Raw genomic sequence first — 19,934 nt, forward strand, 5'->3', positions numbered from 1 at the left:
CGATAACCAGCGGGACAAAGGGGAGGTTACCTACTTCCGGGAGGTTATCGGCCGTAGTTTCGTCTGCTCCGCATGGGCGGATAGTTTGCACAGGACAGGAATGTCAGACCCCTGCCGGAGTCTGCGCTAGTTGGGTCACGGTAAGTATGTTATTTAAACGTAATTTTAGATAGAAAATTTCCTTTATGTCTAATGAGTCCAAGAGCTGCATCTGTTTAATTGTACCCATCGTTCGAAATTAAGACTTGCCTGTTCACATTTACCCTCAGACACCCCGCTATTTCAGCTGTTGAAAAGAAGTACAACTTTTTTTGGTGCAACCACTCAGAAAAAGCCTTAAAAAAACAGACGAGCTACATTTAAAGATTGTACAACCCGTTATCGGAACAATACACACGTTCTGGTTGCTTCGACTGGATTGTTGACAGTTATGCTGATAGCTCCTCTCCGTTATTGTCCTCTCATCGTTTTGTTCAGCAATAACTTGAGAATTGAAATGAATGTAAACAGAGACTGGAGGGTGCAGGGAATTAGGGGTTTCACCTCCATTTGTCTCAGTGTTATGTCTGGTTGTCTTTGTTCTTAAGTACTGGGGGAATATAACACCAACATATTTGTCTCAGTGTTAATTCTGCGTCTGGTTGTAGTACTGTGGGAATGATGTGTGTGTGTGTGCATCAACTGTTGTACATAGAAAGGGATGACGCCATTTACGAGGATGATGAGGATGTATGTGTGATGATGATGTATGTGTGATAATGATGATGAAGACAGCCCCGATACAACACTGACAGTGCTGTGTTGTGTGTGCAGCTGTGTCCCCGGGTCCTACCCAGCAGTTACCAGCCCCTGCAGACCTCACCCTGCTGACCTCCCCTTTTGACCCCACTGTTGACCCTGCTTCTCGCCCACCTCTCCACTTCCTTGCCGTCACCTGGCAACAGTTGTCAGGCAACTCCTCTGTACTGTGAACATGTAGCACATCATCAAAACAGAAATGATGACATGGATACAACAGTGGTGTCAGGGTGCGCAGTGACGTCATCTGGGGGGGGGGGGGGGGGGGGTTGGTTGTTGTTTGGCTCAGCAGTCAGCTTGCTTGTCTGTAAGGGGAAGTGAGTGTTAAGGGAAATGAATGGCCAGTTCTGGACGTGTGTCCATTGTTTGTGGTGGTGGTGGTGGTGATGGTGTGGTTTAGGCAGCATGTCAGTGTTCCTGCTGTCTTCATGTGACAGCAACCTGGTGCAGACTTGGTCTCCATGGCAATGGATCACCTTCGGCGGTCTGTCTGCATCTCTCCGTGTGGGGAGAACAGGTGGTCATGGTCATGGTACCACTTCACGACAACGGCCTGTGATCAGCATTCAGTCTGTGTTTAATTAGTGTGTGTGTATGTGTGTGAACTTTTTCCTCAACAAGCACACAACTGCAGGGATGCAGAGGGCAAGCAGTTGATGTGATTCCTGTTATTCTGACACTGTGAGGAACGACAATCATCATGTAATCAGATGGGCTATTTGTTTAGATGTGTTAGAGCTGTGTACACAACTGTTTGTTATACAATGTGCTAGGGGGGTTGGGGGGGGGTATAGTAGTTGACTGGCTCTGCTTTCTACAAGACTGTAGCCAAGGATACCCCCCCTCCCCCATTTTGTTATGAGTCTATGCAAAATGACAGAGCCACCTGGTCACTCATCAGACGTGATACTGTTTCTGGTTGTACATGGCCACACTTTGACTTTCTTAGCCTTGGTTTTCACATATTTATTTCCTGTCGCATTAATTTCTTGTCAAATTAAATGGACTGTATGTTTCATGATTGTTTCACATTGACAGTGTATTCATTTCCTTAGCTGCAAATCCTCATTGATGCCATATTTATCAAGAAACCAGTGTGGCAGCAAACGTTTGTTCGCTTTCACTCTGCCTCATATTAAATCCATTTTAACTGCAAATTGTAATTCATACCATGTCTATTGAGAGACCAGTTTGTGTGTTGATTTGGTGTTCCCTTTAATTATGGTGTTTTATTTATGTCTTATTTGTCTCTTTGACTCACACTGATTGTGGACAAAAAAATGTGGATGACAGTGGGAAAAGGAAAAGAATAAGAATGCAGTATTGAAGAATGGTATTTTTGAAGAGCGTGAAATGAATTGTTACCACTTACATTATCTGTGGCTTATTTTGTTAGAAGTATAGCCAAGGGAGTGGGGAATGAATTGTTCACATTTATAACATCAGTGGCTTATTTTGTTAGAGATATCGACAAAGGAGTAGGGAATGAATTGTGAAGTGCTTGTTACTTGTATCGGGATGTGGTGACTGTGTGAGCTGACAGTGTCACATAAAGCAGGGGACTGGTGGGCTCCAAGTGAGAACCACTGGGTGAGTGAAGAGAAGCAAATCAATGTGATCAAAAACATGAGGACTGCGTGGACAGAAATCGTGTGTGGAAATGTACAGATTGAAGAGACTGAGGTGTTGAACAGCAGATATATTCAAGGACTGAAGGTCCTGTGTATGTGTTAGCTGAAGTGCAGTAAACGCACATTGTGAACAATGCCTTGTCTGACAGGATCCAGTGAATTAAGTGAAGTGTGGACTGAAGAAGGCAATGTGTGGTCAGTGAAGGGTCACCATGCTCAATGAGCAAAGTACAGTGACAGCAGTGTGTGTGCGCGCACACAAGTTGAAATCAAAGACAATGTGTGTGGGCTGTTTCGATCCACTGACTGGCATCAAGAACACGCTTGTGACAGTTATGTATCGCACTTTTCACAATTGTTCATTTCATATTTCAAACTGATCATAGCAGTTGGCATTTATTTGATAAGGAGCTGGGTGTAGCTAAGGAATAAAAATACTGCAAAAAAGTAAATCGGGGTATTCTGGTCTCGTACTTTGATGTGGGCATTCAATAAATGAACCCAAGACGAGAAATGGGGCTAACGACTTTTACTTTCATGATGGTTGTCAAGACAACTGCAGCGACATCTATATTTTATTCAAAATGAGTTACCTGACATGGATAGTCTACTACTGTGTTAATGCTAAAGTTGACAATACCAGAACACAAGGGTTACAGGTAACAAACATGGTAGGGATTAGGTATTACAGGAATACAAAAATTCTTTGCGGTGGGGTGGGGAGGTGCTGGGGGGCGTTTACCTTGGGGAGAATACAGCCAGGAATGTAGGAACAGTGATGAATTGGAGTGCAGGAATACATGTGGGGGTAGTGGGTTGATGCTGCAAGTGTTCTGGGAATGGGATGAATGAATACATTACTAAGGTTGAACAGGGAAGGAGCAGGGAGCTGTGTAGACCATGGGTGGGTACAGCCCTGTTGTCATTTTCTGGAGGTCTGTGTCGGGATGTTTTCTGACAAGTCTGTGCCAGATAAAAGTTATAAAAAGTTTAAGGCCAGACACAGTAGTGAAATTTTGACCAAAATCACGATTTTTTGTGATTTTCGTTTTTTTCGCATAATTTGCTTCTTCAACATCTGATCTTTATAGTCCGTTTCACCTGGGTACTATATTCACTTAAATAAAGCCAAAAACTTTAAAAGATAGCATGTTCAAACTTGGTACTTTTATGTATTCATCTTTATTATAGTGCGGTGGTTTGTATAGTACTAGTAAAAGAATGAATATACACTCATTTGAAAAAATATATATATGTCAAGGAATTTACACATTTTTTAAAAATAAATAAAATATATTTATTCAAATTCCAAAATACCACTGCACTATAAAGAACAAATAAAACAAACAGAAATAACTGTCGGCCTTTTTGGATTTGTTTCCATGGAAACCGTCATGACAAATTGCACAAAATGACCTTTTTAGACATGTTTAGTCCAATATCTTTGCATACCATGTCACAGAAAGCCATAAGTTAAGTGGAGGAGGGGGCAGAACGAACAATTCTCCAGTTTGGAGATTCAATGTCACTTGCACATCCTCATTACCATCACTTTTCATCCACAAATCCTTTGATTCTTTTCTTTATTCTTATAACAATTTAATCATTCTACAATGAAGAATCACCACGAAGTTATTCACTGCATCATGACCTGTAATATTCATACTCGTTCAACTACCGAATTTATGATTGTGCAGGTCTGTTTCACCCATTTTGCCACCAGCTAATGACTCAACTCCAAAATGATAAACCCGTGTGCAACATGCACTGAAAAAGAACAAATAGCAACAGAGTGTTGTTCTCTGGCAAATTTATGTAAAAGGACAGGTTGGCAAATATATCAGCATGCACTCAAGTGGGTTGTGGTGTAGCATATATGGATTTGTCTGAGCGCAGTGATGCCTCCTTGAAAAACGAACCACAATCTGCTTCTACACACTTGTTAAGTCTCGACTGATATAAATTACCAAATATTAATCCATTAATGAAAGTTATGACCTACAGTAGAAAATTCAGGGTAAGATAAAGCCTTGCTATTTCATGATTACTGAAACAAACACCTGACCGTCAATAGAGATGGGGCCAGAAAATGAATTTTTTTAAACATTGCGTGCGCACACAGCAACTGGCAATATTGGATGACACAGTAACCTCTATACAGTGAACTGTCACCATCATGATTGTATTACTCTTTTTTTGATTGCTCTGTGTAATTCAGGATGCTCTACCCCCTTTTTTTTTCTTTCGTTTCCTGCCTGCAATTTTTATGTTTTCTATCGAAGTGGATTTTTCTACGGAATTTTGCCAGGTACAACCCTTTTATTGCCATGGGTTCTTTTATGTGCGCTAAATGCATGCTGCACAAGGGACCTCGATTTATCGTCTCGTACAAATGACTAGCATCCAGACCATCACTCAAAGTCTAGTGGAGGGGGAGAAAATACTGGCGACTGTGCCGGGATTCGAACCACTGCAATAAGATTCTCTTGCTTCCTAGGCGGTTGCATTACCTCTAGGTCATCACTCCACTACAGTGAGCTGTCACCACTATACAGCCAAGAGTCAAAGTGAAGCATCAACACCACTCACCAGCACAGCACAAGTCCTCCACCTTGCTGGACCCCTGTGTAGACAGGTCACCACCCCCTCTTCCACAGCCAGTTTCTGGGCACACCTGTAACATGCCACACCTGTCTGTGATCTGCACATGACCTGTAACATGTCACACCTGTCTGTGATCTGCACATGACCTGTAACATATATACACCAGTCTAGTAGTGTGTGTCACGGTCGCTAAGCCGAAACTTATTTCCCTTTCCCAACCCCCCCTAACTGATGACACTCCCACACAATGACACTAACAAAAACAAAATAATATGAAGCCACAGATAAAAGAAACAAATGTTTTTATACTCAAACAGCCAATTGTAATGAAAGCAAAGAAAATACACTTACATATATATATATATAAACTATTGATACACACACGCACGCCCTTGCACACACACACACAAATCACGAAATAAAGTCAGCCATGGCGTTGACATCAACGATGGTAGAATAGCTGACAACGTCAATGAAGACTGAAGTGAAGACGACAAGGACGAAGATGCAGCAAAGACGCCGATGATGATGAAGAGAAAGCAACAACGACAACAACCATAGACAACGACGACAGCGACGACGAAGCGAAGACAACGACGACGACGACGACGGCAGCAGGGGCGCAGGCTAGGATGACGGCAGCAACAGATGATGAAACACGCATGTAAAACACGCCCCAGACAACGTGCACACAACACAATACACACGCTCTGTGTTGACAAGGAGGGTGCACAAATAAGTGACGTCTTGTTCCTGGCCTCAGCAAAACACAAACACAAGTGATGACAGCACAGCAGCTACCTCATCGAGAGGCAAGAGACACTTTTGAACGAAAGAATAAAGAAAACCTGGACTTGACCCGCTGATCAAACCAGCACATAGAATTAGCACCAACACAAACTTGCCAATGTCATGGTTGACCAGATAGCTAGGCACTCAGCTACACGAAATTTGTCATTAAGGACAGTAGGTCCACAGGAATGACTATTCGAGAAAGAAGATTAAACAAAAAAAACAACAACAAAAAACTACTCGACTCGCTAGTCGATGGCCCTGACCCTTCAGCTGAACAAAAAGAAAACTCAGACTGAAGACTAACAGCAACACATGAACACGACATGGAACAAAACCCAAAACCAACGTTTTTTCCTCCCCTACGACAAACTCCGCATGGATGACGTCAATATCTATGCAATTACCAATGATTTGACGTCAATCATTCTTTGTGCACCAAAAATCCACTTTTTGGCACCACATCACCACATGAAAGACAAAGGTTACAGACAAAATCATTCGAAGCAGTCAGTTGGTCTGATGCAGATTGCTCAATAAAACAAAAGCTTTACCTTCCAAGTGAAGCAGGTTGTAAACGTAAGGATACTCCACAAACACGACATTGACTACCCCGAACACAGTTACTTCCCTGCATCACAATACAGCAGCAAGCACACGTGTGGAATGCACCAATTATGACTATATATATACACACACACATATATATATATACATATATTTTTTTTTTTTAGAGAGGAGATAACAATTCGTCTTCCCAGTGCTGAGAGACAGAATGGCCTAGCCGTATAAAATTTCGAGAACCAGAAAAAGAAAAGATAACAGAACAAACACATCTTTTGCTCAGTGTGACAATTCCCCCGCCTCAAGATTTTGAACAGTATGTTCTAAATCAACAAACAAAACCTCACACTGAGCAGGATATACAAACAACCCAGGACCTGCACCAACACGAATTAGGACCTCACAACCGACTCAGATAATCGGCCACCAAATTTTCCCAGCCAGGAATCGCCTGGACCTTGAACTGAAAAGGTTGCAGTTGAAGAGCCCAGCAAGTGACTCTTCCACTCACCGACTTCATCTTGTCCAGAAATTGTAGGGGCGAATGGTCTCTCTGAACGATGAATGGGGTCCCATAAAGGTAGGACTGAAACTTTTGAATCCCCCATACCACTGCCGAACATTCTTTCTCAACGACTGGATAATTCTTTTCAGCTGACACTGTAAACAGGACTGACAATATCGACGAATGTCGTCACACATGCCCGGCCAGTAAAAACTATCCCTTATTCTCTCACGGGTTTTCCTGACCCCGAGACGCCCGGACATAGGAATGTCATGTCCCAAACTCAACACAGCGTGACGCAGCTCCTTGGGAACGCACACTTGCGTCGACTCTCCTTTAGGACCTTGATATCGTCGCATCAACACCCCACCTTTCCTAAAAAATGATGCGTGTCCGTATCCAGTGGCCATCTCTGCACCAGAGTCACAATCTTCCCTGGCTCGTCTCAAAGACTCATCCCCTTCTTGCATGAGAGCCAACGTGTCAGGGGTGGTTTCCAAAACGCATTCTTGGACAGGCAAAACCTCTTGTGCCTGACCTTCTTGCCTCCTCTGAGCACAGGTTCGCACTGCACTGACCAAAGCCGGGTCAGCATACACGGGGACACTCGTCCACACGGCCTCTCCAGGCCTACGTATGAAGTTGCCAATGAGGACATCCTCCACAGGACTGGCCATCACCAGGACCTCTACCCTTCCCTTTATGAAAGGCGAATCCAGATCTATCACAGCTACGGGCAAAAGACTTTGGCACTGTGACGAAGCCAACACCACTGGCACCGATTCACCTGTAAAAGCTGAAGCTGAGACCAGCCGTTTTGCCACTACCGTGTATCCTGCTCCAGTGTCCCGTAGCCCTTCCACTAACATGCCATTTACGTTGACCATGCACCGAGGATTGTACTGTTTGTTAGCACAGGTGCCACAGAGAGTAGGTACTACTTGGCTCGAGGCTTTAAATCTGTTGCGGACCAACTGAATGGGTGCAGGCTCTGGACAATGACGAGCCAAATGTCCTTCCTTTTGGCAGTTGTAGCACACTACAGATGCCCTTGATCCTGATGATCTTGGCATCCTGGAATAGGTATGATCATTCCCCCCATTGTTCGGGTTACTATTTTCAGGACTACTGTTTCTCTGGACCATTTCTGTTTGACAATTTCTCTCTCCAAGAGACTGTTCCTGTCCATTTGACCCTTGCTTGTCTCGCTTAGCCTCCCTGCCCATTCTTTTGGCTTCTGCCAGAACAGTGGCTTCTCTTGCTGCATCATCAACAGTAGATGGACGCGATCTTTTTACCTCAACTATGAATTCAGAACTGAGCATCTGAAAGAACTGTTCCTGCATCAAAAGATCTTTGACGTCCTCCACGTTGTTTTCGTTTTTCCCTGCTGTCACGCACCATAACGAAAACCACCGCCTCATCCTCTCGAGTAGCTGGGTGAACGTCTCAGCCGGTTCCTTTTTGATATTTCGAAATTTTTTCCGGTAAGCTTCAGCGTCGAGACGGAAATGCCGAAACAGTGCGGTCTTGACCGTATGGTAGTCAGTCAGTTCTGTAGGGGACAATCTCAGCACTGCCTCTCTCGCCTTGCCCCGCAGAAGGGGAATTAATCGAGTGGACAGAGATGAATCATTCCAGTGACAGAGACCAGCGATACGCTCAAAGTGGGTGATGAATGCGTCGACATCATCATCATCTCCCAGAGGATCTAGGTGGACGTATTTTGTTTCCTCAACTTCCAACTGTCTACATCGATGTTCCGACTGGGCCTGCATTTCCTTTTCTTTGAGCTGTAACTCCTTGAGTTTAATCTCTAGCTCAGCCTGCTTAAGAGCCTTCTCTTCCTCGTCTTTCTTTCTAAGGCGGGCTTCTTCTCTCTCTTCTTTCTCTCTAAGGCGGGCTTCTTCTCTCTCTTCTTTCTCTCTAAGGCGGGCTTCTTCTCTCTCTTCTTTCTCTTTCTGCCGAGCAAGCTGTTCCTGTCTGGTGACTCTTTCTTCCTCATTTCTCATAGACTCGGTGATGAACTTGGCCAGTGCCTCGCCCTGAAGTCCCATTCGTGCTCCCAGCTGACCTAAGTTCACATACATGTCCTCTCGAGCGGGAGCAGAACCCGCCGGTCTAATTTCAGTCTCCTCAGTAGCCATAATGTCGTCCGGATTATATTGCGGGGTTGCACGGGTATGACGAGGCATAAGCTTTAGCAAGCCGACGCGTTTCTAGTTTTTACACAACTGACGGAAAAAAAAAGGAGTAAATATTCAGCCGAAGTTTCAATAAATAAGTAATTTGTCAACCCCAGATTTGAATCAAATCGAGCCACATCTACCGCCCAAAGCCCAGTCAACCGGTGGGGCTATTGCCACACGTGTGACTACACTAACACATTCCCTGGGTAACAATATTACTCACAAGGGAATCAAATATAAACTAAACGAATATCCTCATTCGTGACCACCTTGCCCTGAACTGAGCCAGTACGAATGCCCATCCACAATCGACTACAATCATCAAACTACAATTGGTTGTAAAACAACCCAACATAAACTGGCGTCACTGTCCCATCTCCCTGACATGAATGCAATTGCAAAAACTGTCATATCAGGTATCCACCTCAGTGAGGATATATATAACAAACCAATCAAGAGTCAACATCAGCCCCCAAAGAGCAACTCCAAATCGAAATCAAATTCATTACCACAAAGCAAAGAAATGCATGAAGTAATTGACACACACCCAAGTGCAAGTATGTGCATACACATATCATACCGTATGATATATACATGTAAACATGGCGCCAGACACAATGCATACACAACACTCAACAACACAAGTTGACAAGCCCTGCCCGGCAATATATAGCTAGGGGAGGATACTACGTACAGCCACCCGGGATATATCGTACACGCCCGCCAAACACCCACTGCTATAACGCTAATGATCAAGACAAGGACACCCCTCCCTCCTGCCCCCCTAACCTATATCCTAACCCAGCTAAACAAATCCCAACACACACTAACTAAAAGTACCCCGCATCTCCACCATTTGTCACGGTCGCTAAGCCGAAACTTATTTCCCTTTCCCAACCCCCCCTAACTGATGACACTCCCACACAATGACACTAACAAAAACAAAATAATATGAAGCCACAGATAAAAGAAACAAATGTTTTTATACTCAAACAGCCAATTGTAATGAAAGCAAAGAAAATACACTTACATATATATATATATAAACTATTGATACACACACGCACGCCCTTGCACACACACACACAAATCACGAAATAAAGTCAGCCATGGCGTTGACATCAACGATGGTAGAATAGCTGACAACGTCAATGAAGACTGAAGTGAAGACGACAAGGACGAAGATGCAGCAAAGACGCCGATGATGATGAAGAGAAAGCAACAACGACAACAACCATAGACAACGACGACAGCGACGACGAAGCGAAGACAACGACGACGACGACGACGGCAGCAGGGGCGCAGGCTAGGATGACGGCAGCAACAGATGATGAAACACGCATGTAAAACACGCCCCAGACAACGTGCACACAACACAATACACACGCTCTGTGTTGACAAGGAGGGTGCACAAATAAGTGACGTCTTGTTCCTGGCCTCAGCAAAACACAAACACAAGTGATGACAGCACAGCAGCTACCTCATCGAGAGGCAAGAGACACTTTTGAACGAAAGAATAAAGAAAACCTGGACTTGACCCGCTGATCAAACCAGCACATAGAATTAGCACCAACACAAACTTGCCAATGTCATGGTTGACCAGATAGCTAGGCACTCAGCTACACGAAATTTGTCATTAAGGACAGTAGGTCCACAGGAATGACTATTCGAGAAAGAAGATTAAACAAAAAAAACAACAACAAAAAACTACTCGACTCGCTAGTCGATGGCCCTGACCCTTCAGCTGAACAAAAAGAAAACTCAGACTGAAGACTAACAGCAACACATGAACACGACATGGAACAAAACCCAAAACCAACGTTTTTTCCTCCCCTACGACAAACTCCGCATGGATGACGTCAATATCTATGCAATTACCAATGATTTGACGTCAATCATTCTTTGTGCACCAAAAATCCACTTTTTGGCACCACATCACCACATGAAAGACAAAGGTTACAGACAAAATCATTCGAAGCAGTCAGTTGGTCTGATGCAGATTGCTCATGACAATCTCGTGTGGAGTGTTTTGTACATGCCCTTCCCCACTCCTCTCCCCAGCTTGTCTTTTTGTATGTGTGACTCCCGGTTGTACGTTTTTCACGTGCAATCGTGGAGTCATGTATGTGTTTGTGTCACTGCTGAGCAGAGTTTAAAATTTCTCTGTTCTGTCAGTGACACTTCTCTAGGCTTTTCGCCCGCGGCCTTCTTGGAGGAAGGTCGTGCCTGTTTGGTTCGGGGCTTTTTACCCAGCTGGTTGGCACCTTCATGTGAGGATCGCTTTTCCTCCTGGTGGCCATGCTTCTATGTTCTGTGTGCTCCAGCTCAGAGGGAGTGCCCTGCTGGACGTGTCTTGTCTTTGTTTTGGTTTATTTCCAGCGTCAGGGTAGTGGTACCCGGTTGGCAGCATCCCACTTCCTGTGCCATTTGTCCTTCCACCTGTGTTGGCCGGGTGGCATTGGTGCTTCAGTTGTCTGTTGTCAGCAGTTTTCCCCGCTGCCCTCTTCTCGTCACTGTCATCGTGTACCCGCTTTCATCGTGTACCCGCTTTCATCGTCGTATTCTTCAGTCTTCGTTGTCCACGTCATCGTTTATTTGTTTTTTTATCATCTGGTGTTGTGCAGAGTGTTTCAGGTTTTCTTTGTTTATCAACTGTCCTGAGTGCACAACATTCTTCAGACTGTTTTTTTTCGCTGGACGGACGTGTCTTCAAGCTCTGTGTTGTTTTTTTTGGGGGGGGTTGTGGGTTATTTATCCATTCTGTTGTTTAAGTGTATCAGTTGTTGTGGCTGGGATTGTGGTTAGTCAGTTCATTTGGCAAGTGCTGTGTGTGACTGAATAAATGTATGTAAACCATGAATTATTTTAGTCTGTGTTTGTGTTGTCTGGGTGTTAGTGCTGGGTTGGGTGGGGGTTTCTAGTCCGCTCTCTTCTAGAGCGTGACAGTGTGACCTGCTCATGTTGTCACTACATGATCAATACCTCAGAATATCTCCAAATTAATTGTTATCAACAGCGATGCAATTCTGGTTTTTAAATCAGTAGAGACAAGTGATCTTCAAGGGTGTCTTTTCTTAACCTGGTCTGCAGGACAGTAATCATTCTGAACAAAATGAGCCACCAGGATAATGAAAATAAATACTCTGTGCATGCATCTGAAACAAAATCTTCAGAACTCTGAAATGAGCTTTACAGTTTCCATTTTATCAAACAAATATTCTTCGAAAGAGCTTAAGTTAACACTACTAGTTATGTTTTAAAAAGGGAGAAAAATTGTTCCAGTATCAACCACTGTCTAAAACTGGTCTTTGATCATTTCTAGGACAAGGTATTTTAAGTTTTGAAAGTGTCTGTTGCTATTTATTGGAATGCTATCCACAATACCAGGAGCAGCAGCTCCAGTATACTTTGTCCATCAACAGATCCCTGTTGTATTCTAGTCCAAGATGTGATGGGAAAATGTCCAGTTATTTATAATCATTAGTGGTTAGCAAGTAGGATTTTAAAAGGACTACTTTAGCCTATATTAAAAAAAAATAAGTGCTCTCCCCTTGCCAGGAAATTTGAGGGTTCATGTGTCAATTTTTTTTTTTTAATTCTTGCACAAAACTAAAGTAGATGCAGAAAGAAAGTGAATGTTTTTGTAAAGGAAACTTAATTAGGAATCTGAATATGAGGTGGTTTCATAATTTAAATGTAAATAACTATTCATGCATTTCAAAGTGAAGTTAATAATTTTTCATGCAACAAAAATCTGTTTCCAACACCACAGAATGACAACAGCAACTCTTGCAGAAATGTAAATGAATGTCTTTCCTGACAATGACAACATAAAAGGTCACAATCAGAAAATGAGCAGTCAAGTTCTGTGACACCAAAGAACATTCCCCAACAGAGGAAGATCTCTGATGACAAAAACCATCTGCTGTGCATGCTGATTTGCTTCCTCTGTGACTGAGTCTGTCATCCGATCAGTGACACAAAGCGTGAAAAACTGAACACGTGTTTCTTGTCTGTAGCATTATCAACACTGGGTTTCAGGAAAACTGTGGATTGTTGGCTGTTGTCCAATATGCAGCTGTATCAGTGAAAACAACCCACTGGTGTTGGTCAAGGCCGAGCCCCCTCCCATGCCCTCTGACTTCCTACTATACAACCTCTCATCTTACACCTCTTCATCTCCCCCCCCCCTTCCTGCTTTATACACACAAACTGCCCTCACTGCCAGTCAGTCAAAAAAGGGGGTCTTCTTCCATACACTGACTCAGCTGAATGTCAATCAAAACAGTTTCCCTGAGTTTCATGTAAAATCACTATCATAGGCTGTTGTCCATTCCAAGGCACAATTCAGTGAAAGCAACCGTCCTGATACGCACTGTTATGGGTGAACCAACTCAACAAGAGTCACAACTGATAGCGTTAACAAAAACTGTATGTCAATCTAAGTATGCCTGAATGAAACTTAATCAGAAGTGTTTACCGGAAATAACAAAGTTTAAAGTTTATGACATGTGAGAACGAGACTTTGGTTACGGGGTAACAAGACGACGCTAATAGTGACGAGTGATAACGTGCTGAGGAGGCAAATTTAGAACAGTAAATAGCACATTTTCATGGTAGCAGCAAGTGAGGAAAGTGATGGAAGGTAAAAGAAACTGGCACAGAATTTTAAAATTCTGCTGAGCCAAGAGCCTGATAGTCAATGAAACTGAAAAACAAATTGAAGGTGTGGAAGCTGGTAACAGACGTTAAAAAGAAAATCAAGCATTGGCAGTCACCTTGAGTTTAACAGTCAATGAAACATGGAAAAACAAACTGGAGGTGTGGAGGCTGGTGACAGACGTTAAACATAAAATCAAGCATTGGCAGTTACCTCGAGTTTAACTGAACAGGCAAGAGCGAAAGCGCTGGAAATAAATGCTGCAGAAGTGAACAAAAGAGTGGGTATCAACATTTTATTAACACCACTTTTCTTGAAGATGAAGTGGGTTTGGCATGCTTTACATATTAAGAATATGAGAGATTTCACAAGGGAGAAAATGTCAATGAACAATTTCATCACCGAGTATGAAAGAACATACAACATTTGCAGAAAATACAAGACGGAATATCCAGACGCAGTAAATGCATTCAAATTTTTAGATAATGCAAATATGTCAGAAAGACAGTGATAACAGCAGCATCTAAAACTTAACAGAAATTTTTCTTCCATGTTGTCTGCTTTGAAGAGGATTTTTGTTGACCATTCAGGGAGCAAGGAAAAAACTGAAATACAAATTAAACAAGGAGGTATTTATGGCAAAGAATTTCTCAAGATACCAGAAGATCAAGTATTCTAGTCAGCCCAGTTCGAGTTACTAAAAATCAACATGGCTGGTGAAACCTAACAAAGAGGCTCAAAGCCACTTGATAGAAATGGTAGAACAAAATGTGTCATATTTCTGTCTGTGTTTCACTGGGCTAAGAACTGTCACAAATATGCAGTGTTTTCCATAAAGGTAAAATGTAAGGGTCCAGGGACCCTCTGTGTAAATGTTGGGGGTCCTTCAGGGACAGACTACATCTGCTACAGAACCTGTGATGGCAGTGACTCAGATGAAACTGTTCTGATGGAGATAATTCTTTTGAAAAAGATACACAAACAAGAACTGGAAAGCTGGAAAAGAAATAATGTGTACAGTGAAGTAGAAGATAAAGGACAAATATATGTTTCTACAAGATGAATATGCACACTCAAGGAATCAAACAGAGAAATGATTCCAAAAGCTAGACTAGTTGTGAGAAGAACAGACGATGACATAGTACCAGTTAGCTCCCCTGACTTTCTCCACAGACAACCCATTTGTATGGTTAAGAAATAAAATCACCAAGAAACAAATGTTACAATTTATGAACTGAAGACTTCCAAACTGATCAATAATATAACGAGTTATTGGGGACAAAATATAAAAATTCCTTCTTATGCTATCATACAGTGAGATGATGAAAGCATCCATATTTTTTGTTCAGAATTTGCACACACTCCTGACTTGTATACAAATCCAGGAAAGCACTCAATCTGAAACAGATTCAGAAAATTATATCTCCGCGCTAGAGCCCCTCCGTCACATTCTGTTGTCTGCCTTGAGACAAAACTGGGTCAGACGCCACTGCTGACAAGCACTGTTCATGTGAACCAGTCATCGCGAAAATAACTTTCCTGCTCAAGAGCACAGCAACACACACAACATCTATTGGTTGCAGTGGAGAGTGGAAAGGTCAGTTAAGATATTCTTAGCTTGTAACGCCATTTTGCAAATTAGGTGCCCCTCCAAAAATTCAGAACTATCTAAATCCCCAATTCGGCCCCCTCGTCTGAAACTGTAAGCAGTAGGGCCCCAATTGGGGCCCTTCATCCGGAGTGAGTTAAAAGAAAAAGATTAAAGACTCGCCTACATGTGCAAGTGAATCACCAAAAGTAATTTTATCAATTTAACTGGACTCCATACTCCATGGACATCAAGACAGCATTTCTCCTAGGACAAGAGATAGAAACATATATTTGTGAAGCCTCCAAAAGAAGCTGATAGAAAAGGGAAATTATGGCACTTAGCAAAGTGTGTCTTTGGACAAAAATGATGCTTTGTTACAATGGTAAAATCCAGTCAAGGATATGCTTCAAAAGTATGGAGGAAACTGCCAAAAGTTGATCCATCAGTTTTCAACTGGATGGATGGGGAAGAATTACTGGGTACACTTGCAAGCCATGTGGACGACTTTATTTGGGGAGGCACAAAGAACTTTGAACAGTCATACAGGAGATCAGAAAGACATTCAAAGTTGGAAAAGGGGAAAGCAAAACATTTCAATACATCGGAATAGAACTGTTCTCTGATGGAAACACAATGTTGATACATCAGAACAAATATGGAGACAGCTTGGAACCAATACAGATTGAAAAGATCTGAATGCAGCAAAAACAGAAGAGTATGAACACTGAAGAGAAACAGGCTTACAGCTCTAAAGTGGGACAGATACTGTGGACATCTCGCTAAGGTCAGCCTGATGTTATGTTTGATACTTGCCAATTTGCCTCAGACATGAAAGATGGTAAAGTGGAACACTTGATAGAAGCAAATAAGAGTATAAAGACTATCAGAAGGATCAAGTAAAAATTTGTCTTAAAGTTGCCTCGAAATTTCATCACAAGGGACCTGGAGCATTGAAGTTGTTAGTTTACACAGATGGTTTCATTTGGAAATCTGACTGATGGAGGAACACAGGGTGGATGTATATAATCTTCTTCGCAAATGAGGAAGGACAGATTATTCCCATTTCTTGGAATTCCAAGAAAATTCGCAGACTGGTCAGAAGCACACTGGCTGGTGAAACACTAGCTATGGCAGAAGGAATTGGTGTGGCAGTATTTGTTTCAACACTGTTCACAGAAATAACTACAGGGAAACCAGCGCCTGGTGGATTGCCTATCATTCAGACGACAGATTGCAAATCACTCCATGACACCCTGAAATCCAAACAAGTGACAAAAGCATTTGAGATTCGAAATCAGTGGAATCAAAGAACTGATGGAGAATGGAACTGTTAAAGATGTCAAGTGGCTTAGTACACAGGAACAATTTGCAAAATGTCTAACCCAACGAGGAGCTTCATCAACAAAACTATTCAACCTTCAGACAGAATAGGTAGGAAGGATTCAGTCATGCCTGGTGAGTCTGCCACAATCTCAAACTGTTCTTTGAGAGCAAAACTTACCATGTATGCAGCTGTTAGCCATGTGCTCAGAGAACTGCAGTCCACCAGGTGTGAGGGGTGAGGGGGGCCCAGCACAGCACAAAGAGCCACCACACTGTGGGAGAACTCACTGTTTCCACAGGTCACCACCTGCACAGAACTACCACACAAGGACCAGCTGTCCAACACACGAGGACTTTTTTTTCTCTTTTTTTTTCAACTAAAAACAGAAGTTAGGGGCATATTTAATGTGGTCACTCAGCCTGCCTGTGTCTGCCTCCCACCCCCCACACCTCCTGTCGCACAAGGTGGTTAAGTCTGCCCTCAGACAACAACAATGGTGATGATGCAATGTACCATGTCATGTGACAGGCACACCATCACTGTCACTGGCCCTTTTCTCAACAACAATCACAGCACTCCAACACACAACGTTGTCAGCAAAACTGACGCACAAAAACTCAACAACTTCAGTACCCAGAGTACTGATGTGTAGGCCTCCTGTTTGCTGTTTCATCATTAGGCAAGACGTCCACCATAAATTCTACAGTCAGTCCTGCACCTGTCTTTGAAGCAAAGTTTACAGTGGCAAAATAGAGTTCTTATCCACAAGTAGTTTAATCTTATCTTTACTGCCAATGTACCATTCATTACGCTGGTGATTCACACATTATACACACTTACATTAGACACCTTCCTTTTCTCAAATCCACCACCACTTTCCTAAGGTAGTCATTTATCCCCCATTGACATATCACCAGAGCCCAGCACCAATATTAATGTGACTCAGGAAATAGTCCAAGAAGAAAATGTTATACATGCAACCACAACCCCCCAGAACTGAGAAAATCTGCTAGTCAAACCCCAAAATGCTGTCCAAACTCCTGGTAATTGATAAAAAAGCAGCATATTAATGTGACTTTTCCTGATTCACAAAAAAGCAGTATAGTGACTTCTGAATGCTGTGGCTATGTAGAGCCAGGACTTACCCAATGACAAAAGGCCACTGACAGGAACAGGAAAACCTGTCTATGACAATCACTGTGACTTCCTCAGTCCAGGTGTAATGTCAGTGTCAATCTGCACAGGTTGGTGCCACCAGCTGAGCATGCACCCCCATCCTTGCCATCCACACCACCTGAAACCCACATCACATCTCTTCATTTTCATTACAGACTTTCCTCCTTAACTATCAATTATGCATGCTCACACACAGATTCACTGTTTTTCATTAGAGCCTTTCCTCCTCTAAACTATGAATTATGCGTGCACATTCACATATAACCTTAATTTTCAGTACAAAATTCACACCCTTTCCTACTCTAAACTAAGAATTATGCATACACATACTCATACCCAGTTAGGTCTGCAGATTCCACTGCTGGACTATATACGTTTGTCAGACCGCAGTCCATGCCAAGAGAAAGGACTTACATATAGAATCATTTTTGTCATTTCAGCTTTTCCTTCTCTAAACTATCAATTTGAGCCATTGCAGGTGGTTCAAGATGTTAAAACATATCCTCTCGTGATATTTGTTTCACTGTGCAGATCAAATAAATTTCAAACCTGGTATTATTAAACTTAGTTATTATACTGACTCTTACAGTTTTGTTTATTTTCTGCCCAGGCAATCGCCCACCCCAATGGCCAGAACATACTGACCTGTGAACATTGAACATGCAGACTACCCACTGAGATTTTAAATATGTTTACTTTTATTTCAAGTCACTGAGCCTACCACGTCCTGTCACCGGCAAGATGTGTCACCTGTCAGCTGCTGTTTCAAAACAGTCGCATTCAATCACTTAAAGTGAAATTCTAATGCCAGAATATAGCGAAATGTTACTCAGCTGAAAACTTATCGAGCTGCATTCTTTGTTGACGATAAAAATTGCCCAACGTTCAGACCTTTCTCCTGCACAGCTGTCATTGTTCCATGTTGTGTGAGTTCTCATGCACGTACTCACAGTGCAACATTTGTATTCTGCTCTCTGATTGGTCAGAGAAGGTGATGTGGAGTTGCATTCCTTGCATGCAGACGACAACGAGGGATGGATGGGGAAGGGTATGGGAAGAAGAATGTTGGTTCTTCGATTTTTGTCGTTTAGATCATAGATACTGAAGTGAATTTTTGTGTCTATGTTCAGATGTGGGGGATGTTTTATTTTGGATAACCCTTTCTCAATTAAAAAATCCTCTGCCTTTAATTAATTTTTAAAGTGGAGAATTTTGGAGAGATGGAACTAGACACCTTACAGGGAGGTAATCAACAAAAACAAAATGTCTTTCTCCTGTTAGATTTTCTCCCTTACTTCGGGACTGACGCGAGAAAAAAAAAATTGAATAACATTCATACACATGATAATCACGTACACACACACACACACACACACACACACACACACACACACACACACACACTGTTAAAAGAAATGCATCGCCAACAATCTCCATTTCGGGCGGTCGTTGCATGTAATTTTTAGCCCAGGGCCTGATTTCGGCATAACATTTGCACTCACTTTTTCGCACCACCTCTCTTATCCCCCCCCCTCTCCCTCCACCCCCACCATACCTTATGCCAAAATGTGTTATGTAAATTGCTCATTTTATTTGTTGCTACTGTTTGTCACTCAGTTGTGTACCGTTGACTGAAAACCTCCTTCACTCCTGTACCCCATTCAGGTCTGTGGTGTGGTGTGTGCTGTATGTGTTCGTTTCTTTCATTATGTTATTTTTTATTCCGGCCCTATGTATTTTACTAACACCAGTGCTTGTGTGTGTGTGTGTGTGTGTGTGTGTGTGTGTGTGTGTGTGTGTGTGATTTTTTTTTAATTGATTGTTTATGTTTTCCCCTATCTTACGTAATTCTATTAACACCATCTTTGCTTTAATTTTCATTTAGTATTGTGTAGTGTAGACCCTATTCAGGGCGGAGACTGGACTGTAAAAGAGCACACCAGTGCTCATCTATTATCCGGCCTCGAAATAAAGAATTTTTTCTTGTCTTCTCTTATCTCTCTCTCCGCTCTCTCTCTATGTCTCTCTCTCTCTCTCTCTCTCTCTCTCTCTCTCTCTCTCTCTCTCTCTCTCTCTCTCTCTAGTTACTCAAGTGTCTGC

General features: G+C 42.6%; 2 protein-coding genes across 5 annotated transcripts in view; one reads left to right on the top strand and one right to left on the bottom strand.

The window, feature by feature from the left end:
* LOC143281145 (apoptosis-stimulating of p53 protein 1-like) overlaps positions 1 to 2,640 on the top strand; it is a 55,887-nt gene extending 53,247 nt beyond the window's left edge. Inside the window, exon 13 of one of the 2 annotated variants that reach the window (XM_076586146.1) lies at positions 814 to 2,640. In XM_076586146.1, the coding sequence (XP_076442261.1) occupies positions 814 to 870 (57 nt within the window). In that variant the 3' untranslated portion in view covers positions 871 to 2,640. The remainder of the gene's footprint in view (positions 1 to 813) is intronic. The other variant, XM_076586147.1, reaches the window with a different exon arrangement.
* On the bottom strand, positions 2,035 to 18,772 carry LOC143281146 (uncharacterized). Of its 3 annotated transcripts, XM_076586148.1 has the most exons (6): positions 18,726 to 18,772; positions 17,804 to 17,952; positions 16,836 to 16,974; positions 5,158 to 5,179; positions 5,019 to 5,103; positions 2,035 to 3,392 (listed from the first exon to the last, which is right to left on the bottom strand). In XM_076586148.1, the coding sequence occupies exons 3-6, from the start codon at positions 16,855 to 16,857 to the stop codon at positions 3,168 to 3,170; spliced, it is 354 nt and encodes a 117-aa protein (XP_076442263.1). In that variant the 5' UTR covers positions 16,858 to 16,974; positions 17,804 to 17,952; positions 18,726 to 18,772; the 3' UTR covers positions 2,035 to 3,167. The 3 variants fall into 3 exon arrangements, 1 of the variants encoding a protein (XP_076442263.1); XR_013055102.1 differs by lacking the exon at positions 5,158 to 5,179; XR_013055101.1 differs by lacking the exons at positions 2,035 to 3,392; positions 5,158 to 5,179 and having other exon boundaries at positions 3,983 to 5,103.
* Positions 18,773 to 19,934: the final 1,162 nt, after the last annotated feature.

The sequence above is a fragment of the Babylonia areolata genome, chromosome 4 (genome assembly GCF_041734735.1).
Source record: "Babylonia areolata isolate BAREFJ2019XMU chromosome 4, ASM4173473v1, whole genome shotgun sequence".
In the NCBI taxonomy this organism is placed as follows: Eukaryota; Metazoa; Mollusca; class Gastropoda; order Neogastropoda; family Buccinidae; genus Babylonia; species Babylonia areolata.